The sequence below is a fragment of the Balaenoptera borealis genome, assembly GCF_965194805.1.
Source record: "Balaenoptera borealis genome assembly, chromosome: 7".
NCBI lineage: Eukaryota > Metazoa > Chordata > Mammalia > Artiodactyla > Balaenopteridae > Balaenoptera > Balaenoptera borealis.
Window position 1 is genome coordinate 19,663,373 of NC_138864.1, and position 13,781 is coordinate 19,677,153.

At 45.4% G+C, this 13,781-nt stretch overlaps 1 protein-coding gene across 1 annotated transcript in view; it reads left to right on the forward strand.

The window, feature by feature from the left end:
- LAMB1 (laminin subunit beta 1) overlaps nt 1-13,781 on the forward strand; it is a 75,716-nt gene that overhangs the window by 39,696 nt on the left and 22,239 nt on the right. The window contains exons 15-24 of the mRNA XM_082399701.1: nt 27-185; nt 1,520-1,647; nt 1,862-1,985; nt 2,425-2,629; nt 3,772-3,915; nt 4,131-4,362; nt 7,081-7,244; nt 8,487-8,711; nt 9,727-9,941; nt 10,662-10,758. Of these exons, the coding sequence (XP_082255827.1) occupies nt 27-185; nt 1,520-1,647; nt 1,862-1,985; nt 2,425-2,629; nt 3,772-3,915; nt 4,131-4,362; nt 7,081-7,244; nt 8,487-8,711; nt 9,727-9,941; nt 10,662-10,758 (1,693 nt within the window). The remainder of the gene's footprint in view (nt 1-26; nt 186-1,519; nt 1,648-1,861; nt 1,986-2,424; nt 2,630-3,771; nt 3,916-4,130; nt 4,363-7,080; nt 7,245-8,486; nt 8,712-9,726; nt 9,942-10,661; nt 10,759-13,781) is intronic.

Below are 13,781 nucleotides of genomic sequence, written 5' to 3' on the forward strand. Positions count from 1 at the left end.
CATCGGCCCTGTCCCCTTGTCCTCAGGGGGTCAGCATAGCGGAGCGGCAGTATATCCAGGGCCGTATTCCTTCCTGGACTGGAGCGGGCTTCGTCCGAGTGCCTGAAGGGGCTTATTTGGAGTTCTTCATCGACAACATACCATATTCTATGGAGTATGACATCCTAATTCGCTATGAGCCACAGGTAACCCCTTGGTAGACTAATGTGGGGGGGGATATTGGTAGAAAAATCTTTCTTCTAATGAACACTGTGTCTCTGTGAATTGTGGAAGGGTGCATTGTAATAGAGGGAACCCTCTCTGACTTTCTATGCTCCTTGGAAGTAAAAATGTACATTTTTCTTCAGTTTCACAAACATTTCGTGATCTCCTTGTTAGGCACTTAGCCTTGCTGAGAACTGAGGTGGTGATGAGAATGTGCCAGGTTCTCTCCTTGCCTTTATGGCCTGCGCTGCCCAGGGATGGACACATGTCCCTAACTGCCATCAAAGGTGGAAAGTCTAAGAGCAGAGACACAAACAGTGCTGCAAGATGAGAGGTTCATACCAGCCGGACTGGCCAGGTGCTGCCAAAATGTTTACTAAAGAGTCAGTTGTAGGCCTTAAAACAGAGGTGGAATTTTGACACAAGGAAGTAAGGAATATGGAAGGAAGGAAGGAAGGAAGCAGCGGAGAAAGGGGTGTTTTGAGCATCCTTCCACATAGCCAGGTAAGGGATATGGTTGGAGATGCTGTTAGGAGAAATGCTGGGATCAGTAAATGAACTTGGACTCTATACTAACAGGAAGCTGTCAAAGGGTTTTGGGCAAGGGATTGTCATTATCTAAGCTGTGGGGTTTTTGGGGTTTTTTTTTTTATCTTCTTTTTTGCTTTTAAGTCAGAGAAAGATGAATATCATATGATATCACTTACATGTGGAATCTAAAATATGATAAAAATGAACCTATCTACAAAACAGAAATAGACTCACAGACATAGAAGACAAGTTTATGGTTACCAAAAGGGAAAGGACGGGGAGGGATACATTAGGAGTTTGGGATTAATGGATACACACACACTACTATATATAAAATAGATAACCAACAAGGACCTCCTGTATAGCACAGGGAACTATATTCAGTATCTTGTAATAACCTATAATGGAAAAGAATCTGAAGAAGAATAGATAGATACATATGTATAACTGAATCACTTTGCTGTACACCTGAAACTAACACAACGTTGTAAGTCAACTATACTCCAATAAAAGATAATAATAATAAGCTGTGTTTTAAGGTGGATGAAAAGGGACGTTGGGAGAGGCAGGGAGAGCAGTGGGAGGCTGTTTCAGTGTCCAGGTGGGAAGGGGTTCAGGCTGGAACTGGGGTAATAGCCGAGGGAATGGTAAAGAGGGAAGAGAAACACAAGCGAGTGTTTCCCATTTAAACTTGTCAAAAGATGGATGGATGGATCCATCCAAACAAACAGGCAGCAGTGGGCCAGCTCGGATGGTCTTTCCGATCATCTGTTTCTTACTGTAGCTCCCCGACCACTGGGAGAAAGCCGTCATCACAGTGCAGCGACCTGGGAAGATTCCAACCAGCAGCCGATGTGGAAACACTGTTCCTGATGATGATAACCAGGTGGTGTCCCTGTCGCCTGGCTCCAGGTCAGTGTGACAGTGGTTTGCAGCTCAACACAACCAACATGCAAATTAATTCTTTTTCTGATGTCTCGCCTGGTGAGTTGTACAGTTACCATTTTGGGGCCAGAGCCAAACACGGACTGTTCCTTCCTTTGGGATGATCTACGTGGAGCTTTGATGGATTAGATACTTAAAGGCTCACCTTTGGTTGTTATTTTTCTCTTTTGTTTCGGGGCAGGTATGTGGTCCTCCCCCGCCCCGTGTGCTTTGAGAAGGGTGTGAACTACACAGTGCGGTTAGAGCTGCCCCAGTACACCTCCTCGGACAGCAGTGTGGACAGCCCCTACACGCTGATCGATTCTGTAAGTGGAGGTCGTTTCTGACATGAGCAGGGAGGGCTGGGCAGAAAGCATGCATCAGCTTCCCCAGAGGGTTTTGTGGAGGGTAATGCTGAGAGGTGAGGCAGAGTCATTCTTTCTGCCTCTGAGGCGACTTTGCTTGTTTATTTTAATAAAACTCCACCCTCTGGAAAGGATCTACTCAAGACGATCCTTCCTGAAAATATGAAGTGTCTTAACAATGACATTTCAAAACCCATCAAATTTTGTAAGAGGTCTCTAAACTTTTTCTGGCAAGAATATTTAAGAATGAAAAGGTTTTCACTTGACTCCATGAGCCTGTTTTTGTTTTTGTTTTTTTCAAGAGTCAAAGAAGCACCTGGGGTTTTTATGTGTTTGCTTGCGTTAATTGATGACCTGGGACAACCCCGGTAAGAACAACGTGGTGGTGTTTTCTTCCTAGCTTGTTCTCATGCCGTTCTGTAAGTCGCTGGACATCTTCACCGTGGGAGGCTCAGGAGATGGGGTCGTCACCAACAGTGCCTGGGAAACCTTTCAGAGATACCGATGTCTGGAGAACAGCAGAAGCGTCGTGAAGACTCCGATGACCGATGTTTGCAGAAACATTATCTTTAGCATTTCCGCCCTGTTACACCAGACAGGCCTGGGTAGGTATTATGGCTGCTGCTTCTGCCCCTTCTTTCTCAAGAGGCGTGAGGACACTTGACATCACGAGGTACGTGGGCAGGTCCTGTAGTTCTGTGTTAGGCAGTCAGCCCAAAGGAAATAGTGTCTCAACTACAGTTGGTCTTTGCTTTTCTAAGAGTATGTTAGTGATAGAGCACCACTAACAATGGACTCAGTCATCAAGTAACACACAAAGAATAGGGGACCAGGGAAAGGTCCCTGAGACTTTCCATACGCGGGGTGGGGAGTTGGGATGGAATGACAGGAGCACTCCATAACTGAAATTGATATTTTGCTCTTTGAAAGGTCACTGGGCTTTTTGTTGAAGGTCCTGTGATATTTGAGCTTTGAAGGCAAGGAGAGAAAACCTTAATGACCTCCTTCCTAGAAAAACCGCTTTTATCTGTCAACTCCGGCTCCTGCCACTTCCCTGGCACCCATCCGAGGGAGGATACCGCTTTAAATGGGAATTCTGAACAAGCCAAGGTGCTCATGGGGGTGGATTGGGAAGAGCTCGAGCGAAAGGACAGACCGTTGCAGAGCCAAATGGTACTCACCGGGCTCATTGCTATGGGGAGCACGGCTGCCTTGGGTCACAGGCTTTCTTTTTTTTTTTTTTAATTTTTATTGGCATGTAGTTGAAACTAATACAACATTAGTGTACAGCAAAGTGAATCAGTTATACATATCCACTCTTTTATTTTTTTTGATTCTTTTCCCATATAGGCCATTACGGAGTGTTGAGTAGCGTTCCCTGTGCTATACAGCAGGTTCTTATTAGTTATCTATTTTATATATAGTAATGTGTATATGTCAATCACAACCTCCCAATTTATCCCTCCCCCCTTTCCCCTGGTAACCAGAAATTTGTTTGTAACCAGAGTCACATCTGTGACTCTACTTCTGTTTTGTAAATAAGTTCATTTGTACCTTTTTTTTTTAGATTCCACCTATAAGTGATACCATATGATATTTGTATTTCTGTGTCTGACTTACTTCACTCCGTATGACAATGTCTAGGTCCATCCATGTTGCTGCAAATGACATTATTTTGTTCTTTTTTATGGCTGAGTAATATTCCATTGTATATAGGGTTGTGGGCTCTTGCCTCTCTCCCCTGCAGCTTGTGAGTGTGACCCTCAGGGCTCCTTAAGTTCCGTCTGCGACCCCAATGGAGGCCAGTGTCAGTGCCGGCCAAACGTGGTTGGAAGAAGGTGTGACAGGTGTGCTCCCGGCACCTTTGGCTTTGGCCCCAGCGGGTGCAAACGTAAGTTGATCAGAAGAATTGTAACGTATTCGTTCAGATCATGAGTCATACTAGCATGGGTTCCATAGCTTCAGAAGGCATGCTGCCCTCTGGAAATTGACCACAGGGGCCCATGAGCATTCTGCACTGGGCAGCGGGGGGGACTGGCCTATGTAAGGGGTGTGTTTGCATTTAATGAGTTTTTCAGCCGGTCCCTCGGTTGCCTGTTTCCTCAGCTTGTGAGTGCCATCTGCAAGGATCTGTCAATGCTTTCTGTGACCCCATCACTGGCCAGTGCCGCTGTTTCCAGGGGGTGTACACGCGGCAGTGTGACCGGTGCTTACCCGGGTTCTGGGGCTTTCCGAGTTGCCAGCCCTGTCAGTGCAACGGCCATGGCGATGACTGCGACTCAGTGACCGGGGAATGCCTGAGCTGCCAGGACTACACCACGGGGCATAACTGTGAAAGGTACACGCAGCCTCTTGAAAGTAAAGAGAACGAGATTGGTTTTGGCTGAGCAAACAGCATCTTAGACAAACCACAGAATGAATCTCTACCGGTCTCCAGATGGCTCTTTCATTTCCGATCACCTCGGTATTTATTTTCTAGGAACTCGTTCATTTATCCAGAACAGATTTAGCTTACACCCTCTGCGTGCCAGGTATTGTTCAAGGGCTGGGGGGGATACAGCAGAGAACAGGACTGATGTGAATCTGCCCTCTTTTGAGAGTCTTTCTAGAGGTCACCTTAAGGCTGTATAGAAATCATCTCTCTGTCTCAGCAGATCCTGGCCTAGGATGAGAGTTGTGAAATGTAAATGCCTAATTTAGGTCAAAGTAGAAACCAAATCCAAATGGGGATTAGTCATTTTAAATGGTTTTGTTTTTTGGAAACATGTCATGCAGCTACAGTTTCCAGGAGCCCACATAAAATGTGCACAAGTAGATCTGTTCTCCAGTTAGCAGATGTTAATTGCATAATTATTATGGATGTAGTGCACTGCACTAAGGGATAGTAAAAATTGGACATAAAATGTGCCTCTAATAACATTACAGCCCAGCTCAGTAGATAAGGAACAGTCCATATGAAAAAATTACATCCTGACCTACAGCGTTCATTACTAATTAAGAAAGGCAGACGTGCTCTTAGAACCTGCTTTTTTTGGATTACTAGTCTCCACCTTTCAAGTCAATAAATCTTCTCTCTTCTAGTATCCATCCACATTATATGGGATTTTTGTTGTAAAAAAAAATTTCAGCAAGTGCTTCAGTCAGTGCAAAAGTTGCTCATCAGATGAAAGAAATTGTTAGTGAAAACTGCATTGTTGGTTACCTTATGGCTTGAAGATACGCAAGGCAGCAAATACTGCTGGATGGTATTCAAGAATTTAGCGATTTCAGTGACTACTCCTTAGAGTAAAAGTTAGTCCTTCCAACCACAAATTGTGTTGTGAAAAGATAACAAGGAAACAGTTACACAAGATTAAGATGAAGAAATTAATATATTAGTGTCATCTTTGGTTTTCTCCCTTAAGTTTTTCATTACCGTTCTTTCATTGAGAGATGGAGAATATATTCGAGAGAGAGAGAGAGACAGATAAGAAAATCAGATGAAAAAGGGGAAGAGATGGGTGGGGGGAACACAGGTCAACAGCGGTGGTTGTCCACAAGACCGATCTGAAATCAGGCCCACTGTGAATTTTATTTGTAAAGCATTTTGATTTCTTGCAGAACTCAAAAGGGTATAGGAAGAGAAAAGATTTTCAGCCCTAGTTTGGATGACAAAAGTGCATTAAAGTATTTCAGATGCTGCTGTCTAGCTTGAGCTGATTTCTCTTTCTTTTCCTCTTTCCGAGATGATCAATTTCAATCCTGTGAATTTAAAAAGAAGCTCTAGGCTCAGATTATTGCCGAGGGGGTTAGAGAAGGAGGAGACAGGAAATGAACACTCAGTTCTTACCATAATGTATTTGGACTTACTTCACCTAGAAAAACCTCATAGAAAACTTTCTCACAAACTGTTGCACAAAATTGCTTCATCACTGCTAATTTTCCCAGCACATAATTGGGGCACATGTTCTTGTATTGTGTCTGTGTCTAATTAAATAGAAGGTTAATGTCCTCTGAACAACTTTCCCCTTCTATTTCTTCATCCTTCCCTGCTCCCCATTTTAAAAAAATTACCTCTGCCTCAAAAAAGAAAGAAAGGAAAAAAAAAAAAAAAAAAAAAAACTGAATTAGAAGTTCCAGGCCCAGTTGTGCTTCTATCCTGCTTATCTTGGATGAGTTAGCTCACCTCTCCAAGTATCCAACTTTCTGATAGTAGAATAACTAAGTTGGATTAGATGATATCCAAACTTCCTTCAAGCTCTCATGTTATAGGAAGTAAAAAAGTAACCTAAGTACCAGTCATGTCGAAAAGCAGCATGACATACTAAAAGAATTCCTTGCTAAAAGTCAGGAGGCTGAATTCAAATCATGGCTCATTTATTCACTGGTTGTGTAAGCCTTGCCAGTCGTTTAAGCTCCATGGCTGCCTTATGTGTAAGGAGAGGAGATGGAACCTGTTGGGTTTGAGAACGGATAAATAACGTCTCTCATCCCTGAGAGGCAGACACAAGGGTCATGCATCTGGAGAGCATCCTTGTCGGCTTTATTACTGGTACAGGCTGGATTGCAGAACAAGGCACCGTGGGCTTGCTGACACAACGTCCCTCCCAGGCATAGGCAGAGACTGACAACCACGGGCTCTCTTTCCCCCAAGCCCCGCCCCCAGACTCCTTAATGCAAGGAAGGGAGCTACCAGAATGCTCAGGGCAGGCAGTAGGGTGCACTTGGGGAGATGTGCCTCTTCCTCTGGGGAGGCGTGAACGAGGGTCCGGGTGAGGCCAGCGGTGTCACCCTAATGCAGGGGTCCTGCCGTGGCAGGTCCCCAGCCTAGGAGCAGCAGCAGCAGCCCCTAAAGCAGAAACGAGGAGAGGGAGCCCAGCAATCTGTGTTTTAAAAGCCCTCCAGGGATTTCTGATTAGAACTAGTGTTTGAGCCACTGCTCTACTGGCAAGTGCTTCGTGTGGAAACGTGAGGAATGATGTTCCTAAACAGAGAATGTGGTTTCTTAGACTCTTTCTTGCAACAGATTTCTTTATAACTGGGGTTCACGACCTTCTCTCTTCGGCAACTGACGCAGGTGCTTGGCTGGTTACTATGGAGACCCCATCATTGGGTCAGGAGATCACTGCCGTCCTTGTCCTTGTCCAGATGGTCCCGACAGCGGACGCCAGTTTGCCAGTAGCTGTTATCAAGACCCCGTTACTTTACAGCTTGCCTGTGTCTGTAATCCTGGATACATCGGTAAGTGATGTGCAGACTTTCGGAGGAAAAGATGCGTCTTCACGAGGTTAGCTATTAAGGAAGAAAAAAGATGAAGAGTGAGCCAGTTTAGTTGCTTTTTTTTTTTTTTTTTTTTTTTTTTTTTTACAATCCTTAATTAAAAGTGAAGGGCATCTGAAATATAGAAGATGTTCTTTTCCTGTTTGGCATGTGGGGTAGAGTCAATTTTTGTGTCTCTGATAATAATGTTATAATACAGGGCACAATAGCAAGCTCATTTAATCCGTAAGTCCCTGCTGACACTTTTCTGGTCTTAACCAGTTGAAAAGTTAATTTACATTTTACTTTTTAGTTTCCTTATCCAACTCCTAGTGGAAGAGTCTCAAAGTAGTGAAGTGGCCAAATAGGGGGCAGAAGGAAGAAAAGAATATCATCTGGGATTCCCCAGACAACAGAACCAGTCAAAGCTAGATATATTCTTCATTGTTTACTATACTCACATTATCTGTCAACACTCTCAGAATGTAGCTAGTTGTACATACAAACATTATTTCATCCTTGATGCCACCGTTTCAAATACTCTTTATGCTTATCCATGGCTCAGCCAATTTGCATGTTTCAGGATTTTTAAAAATAATTTATTTTACTGAAGTATAGTTGATTTACAGTGTTTTAAATTCTGCTGTACAGCAAAGTGATTCAGTTATACATATATATATACATTCTGTTTCATATTCTTTTCCATTATGGTTTATCCCAGGATACTGAATATTGTTCCCTGTGCTATACAGTAGGACCTTGTTTATCCTTTGGGATTCCTTAAGAAGGGAAATCGGTCATTCCGAGGGGCCCCATTTTTCAGGTTGCTCATGGAGGAGCAGGGATTTTCCAGTGAATATAAGCCTCGGGTTAGGATGTAACATCCAGCTAAGCTTTCCGCTGTGAGACCGTTGTTTCACTCCTGATCTGTGCATCCCTGTGCAACGAGGAGCTAACCTCCTGTGTGCTGGAGCCTCCAAACTCTCCCCGCCCCACCGCGGCCGCGGAGCCGGGCTGCAGCAGCACCGCTGCAAAGACGCGGCTTCCCCTCACGGCTAACGGCCCATTCATTTCCCCTGAAGGCTCAGTCACCCGGCTCGGTAACTAGCACGCTGGGGACCGAGGCGCTGCCTGGGTGGGCCCTCTGGTTGGCGGGAATGTCGGGGGACCAGACCTTTCAGTGGGCAAAGCCGAAGGTCCCATGCCGGTTTTATTGGACAACAGGCTCCAGATGCGACGACTGTGCCTCGGGCTTCTTTGGCAATCCCTCGGACGCGGGGGGCACGTGTCAGCCTTGCCAGTGTCACCACAACATCGACACGACGGACCCAGAAGCCTGTGACAAGGAGACCGGGAGGTGCCTCAAGTGCCTGTACCACACGGAGGGGGAGCACTGCCAGCTCTGCCGCTTCGGTTACTATGGCGACGCCCTCCAGCAGGATTGTCGCAGTAAGATGCACGTTCCCTCTGCCCGCTCCTTTGGATGACTCCCACTCTCTTCCTCCTCCTCCTCCTCCTTGGGGGATTTTATTCTTCGGGGGTTTATCTCATCGGGGAAAATGCTTGTTCAGAGGGGTAAAATTTCACTGGTGACAAAAGAAAGATGAGGATGATTTTTTTTTTTTCTTTACATCCTCATTTCCTGGCAGAGCTGACGTGTCGAGTTGTGGCTCAGTGCCTGAAAGGGAACCAAAAGCTGTGTCGCTGTCCCCGTGATAAATGCCATCCCATAGAGTATATGGATTTTATGTTCTGCCCATGAACTTGCTGATGGGCTGGGACTTCTGCGTCCTAAATACGCACTTTGGTCCGTACCTTTTCTTACGTCGTTGATGGATAGAGCCTTCCAGCTTAAGGAAAAGAAAGAAGTAACATCTCTGAAGTCTCTGTTTTGGAACACATTATTTCTCTCTCATCACGAGATCAGCCAGCATTTCCTGCTGTGGCTGCACGGCCCCCAGGCCCCTGTCTTTGTTGATACAAACACGTGTGGAATGTTGAGGACCAGCAGGACCTGATTGCTTTAAGCCTTCCTCGCTTAAAGGGCTTCTCCCTGCCACGGCTCACACAGCCATGACTGTTCTTCCCTGCCAAGAGTTTGAAATCATTAGGTATCTCCGTTCCCACAGCATAGGTTTTACTTCCAGTTAAATCTTCAACTTTACAATGACTCACCAGCCGCTTATTAAATCAAGTATTTTGAAAATACTGCCGGGCAGAATGTGTCATTTTGCAGGTCTGCCTGGGAAATGTCAGAACTGCACGGGACATCATAAGAAGATGAAGGCCACAGTTTTAGATTTTTTTTTAATCCCCTCTGTTCCTTTCTCTACTTGTTTGCATTTCCAAGTCGAAATCTGGAGAGGGAAAATGGTAGTCATCTGATGTAGCTGACTTTGGCGTGTTCTGTGTGTTTTCCGAGTGTGACTCTGTAAGTACGTCTGACCTGCTGTTCTTTTTTCAGAGTGTGTCTGCAATTACCTGGGCACCGTGCAGGAGCACTGTAACGGCTCTGACTGCCAGTGCGACAAAATCACCGGGCAGTGCTTGTGTCTCCCTAATGTGATCGGCCAGAACTGTGACCGCTGTGCACCCAACACCTGGCAGCTGGCCAGCGGGACAGGGTGTGACCCGTGCGCCTGCGATGCTGCTCATGCCTTCGGGCCGTCCTGTAACGAGGTGAGGCGTTGTGGCCGGCGGAGGCCGTCATGGCATATGGAAAGATGACTTTGAGTCCTGGTGGCAGCTGTTTGGTGGCCGGGCCCCAGTTAGAGAAAGGCACCCCTCCATGTGGTCACAGCCTTGCACCAGGGCATGCAGCTTGGCAAACACAGCACAGACTGGATACGCACCGTCACCGGTCCCCCTTGGCTGGGGCTGCGTAACTGTGCCCAGAGGCCCCATCGGGTGCACCCGTAGCACCGCAGCCTAGCGCCCCAGCTGAAGGGGTGCAGACTCGCTTTAGAATGGACAAGGGGGGCCGTTTTTCTTCAATACCTGGCTGCCGAATCAGGCTTTTTTCCCCTTAACCACACAGCCTGACATGAACCACATAGTCATACCCAACATTGTAGAAAGTTCTCCTGTTCCCTGACACACACAGAATGGTGAGTGAGTCACAGGTGGTCCAGGCTTGTGAGCGATGTGAGGAAACATGTCAATAAAGGGAGACGTGCCCTGGGCCTTCCCAGCCCCAGTTGCAGAAGAGCAGTTAGGAGACACCGGCCTGGGGCCCTCAGCACCTGGGCTCAGCATAAGATGCCCTGTTCCTGGTCAGGTGTGAGGCCTTCTCAGGCCGACAGATGGGTCCCCCTTCCCGTAACTGGCAGCCGGAAAAGGCAGTGCAGCCTGGCCTTGGCCCGGCAGCCTGTCTGACCCGGCTCTGTCTTCTGGCCGCAGTTCACGGGGCAGTGCCAGTGCATGCCTGGCTTCGGAGGCCGCACGTGCAGCGAGTGCCAGGAGCTTTTCTGGGGGGACCCCAGCGTGGAGTGCCGAGGTGAGGCGCGGGCGCCGGGCTCTCGGGTGGAGTGGAGGCGACGGGTGTCTGAGGGAGCCTTCTGTCCAGTACAGCACAAATGAACTTGTCTATAAAAACGAGGTTTGATTACGAAAGAAATGCATGCTCATGGTTTAAAAACAAAAAATCCTGGAGGCATGTAGGTGGTAAAAAGTAGACCTGCTGGCTTCCAGCTCTGTTCCCCAGGGGTGAGGTTTGTCTCAGCACAGACAAGCATACATACGTACCCCAAATACATACAGAATGGCTTTATTTTTTTATTATTTTTTAAATGGAAGTATAGTTGATTTACAGTGTATCAGGTGTACATCAGAGTGATTCAGTTATATATATATATGTGTGTGTATATAAAAATATACTTTTTCAGATTCTTTTCCTTATAGGTTATTACAAGATACTGAGTAGAGTTCCCTGTGCTATACAGTAGGTCCTTGTTGGTTATCTATTTTATATATAGTAGTGTGTATAAATGTGAATCCCAACCTCCTAATTTATCCCTCCCCCATCCTTTTCCCCCTCGGTAACCATAAGTTTGTTTTCTATGTCTGTAAGTCTGTTTCTGTTTGGTAAATAAGTTCATTTGTACTGTTTTTTAGATTCCACCTATAAGGGATATTATATGATATTTGTCTTTTTCTATCTGTCTTCCTTCACTTAGTATGATCATCTCTAGGTCCATCCATGTTGCTGCAGATGGCATTTTTTCATTCGTTTTTATGGTTGAGTAACCAGAATGGCTTTTAAAAATGCTTTTAACCAAAATGTGCTCATATTCACCATTGAGTTCCGCAAATTGACTTTTTCCCCCTCTGAACAGGATGCTGGGGCCAGCTTTCTTGTCTGCACAAGCAGAGCTAAGTGTTCTGGTAGGATCGTTTGATCCCAGTGTAACAGGCAGGTGGTGCTGACACTTAAAGCCCTCGGCAGGAGTGTACTGTCCTCGTCAGCGGGGACAACAAAGGAACAGGTGACGGGAGCGCCACGTCTGTTAAATGTGACTGAAACCCAGATTCCCACTTAGGCTTATGATTAACTAGGACTGTGAGGGAAAACTTGATGTTTTCTTAAGAACAAAACTTGTTACAATCATGTGAATCAGAAGGATTGCTTAATTTTTATGCTGTTGCAATTTTTTTTTTTTTTTGACCTGCCAGGTTATTTTTAAGATCTTCAAGTAAAAGCGTTTATGGGAAAGATTTTAAATGACTGTTGCTATTCTGTATTCCTCTTCTTTCTCTCCTACTTGGGTTTTCTTCCCTATGTTTTAAGTTTATAACTATGGATAAACATCTTCTGTAGTTTCTTACTTGCTCTTTGATACATTTTCTTCATTACACATCTGAAATTCTAGGTCCCTGTTGGACTCTACATTAAAAAAATATATATCTTTTTCTTTTTTGGATACAACTGTAGTGAGAAATAATACAGATCTGCAAGTTAGCGGTTCATTCAGAATATTCTGTCAAAAGTCACAAACCTAGATACTACATGTTCTTTCAGAGTCAACTCATCTGTTCCTTAACAGCCAGAAGACTTCAAACAGTGGACACGACCAGAACCAATGGCATATGATTTGTTTTTTTTCATTCGAGATGTAGCCAGAAGGGTCTGTACTAACATCTTGGATGAGATGAAGGTTTGCTCCACAGAGGAGATATGAAGGCTGTGTTGATAAGTGTGCTTTAATTCATCATCCTTCAGTCCCGACGTTGCTTCTTTTCTTTTTCTTTTTTTTTTTTTAATTTATTTATTTATGTATTTATTTTTGGCTGTGTTGTGTCTTCATTTCTGTGCGAGGGCTTTCTCTAGTTGTGGCAAGTGGGGGCCACTCTCCATTGCGGTGCGCGGGCTTCTCTCACTATCGTGGCCTCTCTTGTTGCGGAGCACAGACTCCAGACACGCAGGCTCAGTAATGGTGGCTCATGGGCCTACTTGCTCCGTGGCATGTGGGATCTTCCCAGACCAGGGCTCGAACCCGTGTCCCCTGCATTAGCAGGCAGATTCTCAACCACTGCGCCACCAGGGAAGCCCCCGATGTTGGTTCTTAATGGGATCTGATTTTCTTACTTCCTTTAGAAGGTCCGTGACATTCAGTGGACCACTTGATTCGAGATGTCTCCTGCAAGTAAGATCCTGCTTAAAATCTGGTTTCTCCAGAGCTCTAACCACAATTCTGTTAAATTCCTCAATCTTGTACTGCCCCAAGAGCTTGATTTTCTCCAGATAATAGTTCTATCATTGCTTATAGCCTGATTCTGTCAGCATGTGTCATTGGCAAAATAGCTTTGGCTGCCAAAGCTTTCTGACCTTTTGCTCCGTCTAAGCTTTATTAGCATGGAAAACCTGTTTCCTGGAGTCAGAGTCAGTCAGAGGATTGTTCATTTAATACTCAGAACTTTACCCCTTACCCTTTAATCTTCAAACTTTCGCCTCTAAATCTGCCAGAGACATTGTGGCTTATAAGAACAGTGTCAACTTGCTCAGGTCAAAAGTTAGATCATGTTTTAGAAACTTTGCAAAGAGAGGAATCCACGGCCTCCATGTTTGCCAACTTCTTTGTTCGTTTTATCTAGAAGAAAGGTCAGCCTGTTACATAAGAAACTATGGGGACCCAAAGGCTTTCGACACTCTGTGGAGAAAGCTCGTAACTGACAAGGCACCCAGAGAGGGTGAGAACTGAGTTAACGATGGGGGAGTCCTGGCCAGCTGCGGACCTTGTGCACACAGGATGGCAGTCGGAGCAGGACCAGTATAATATGATGAGGGCAGGGACAAAAATTCAGGAGTGGACAGAGTTCAGGAACAGAGTCACCAGTGAAAACGGGAGGATAAGAACTTGAAGGGACAGGGTCCAGCGACCAGCAGGGACAAGAATAGGTGTCATCTGAAATTAGGTGGAACTATGGGGAGAAAAATGTGACCACTTTTCTCAAATTACATCATTCATTGCCCAAGAGTCTTCAGTTTCAAATCATTTAGTTGAACAGGGCACAAGTTTAGAC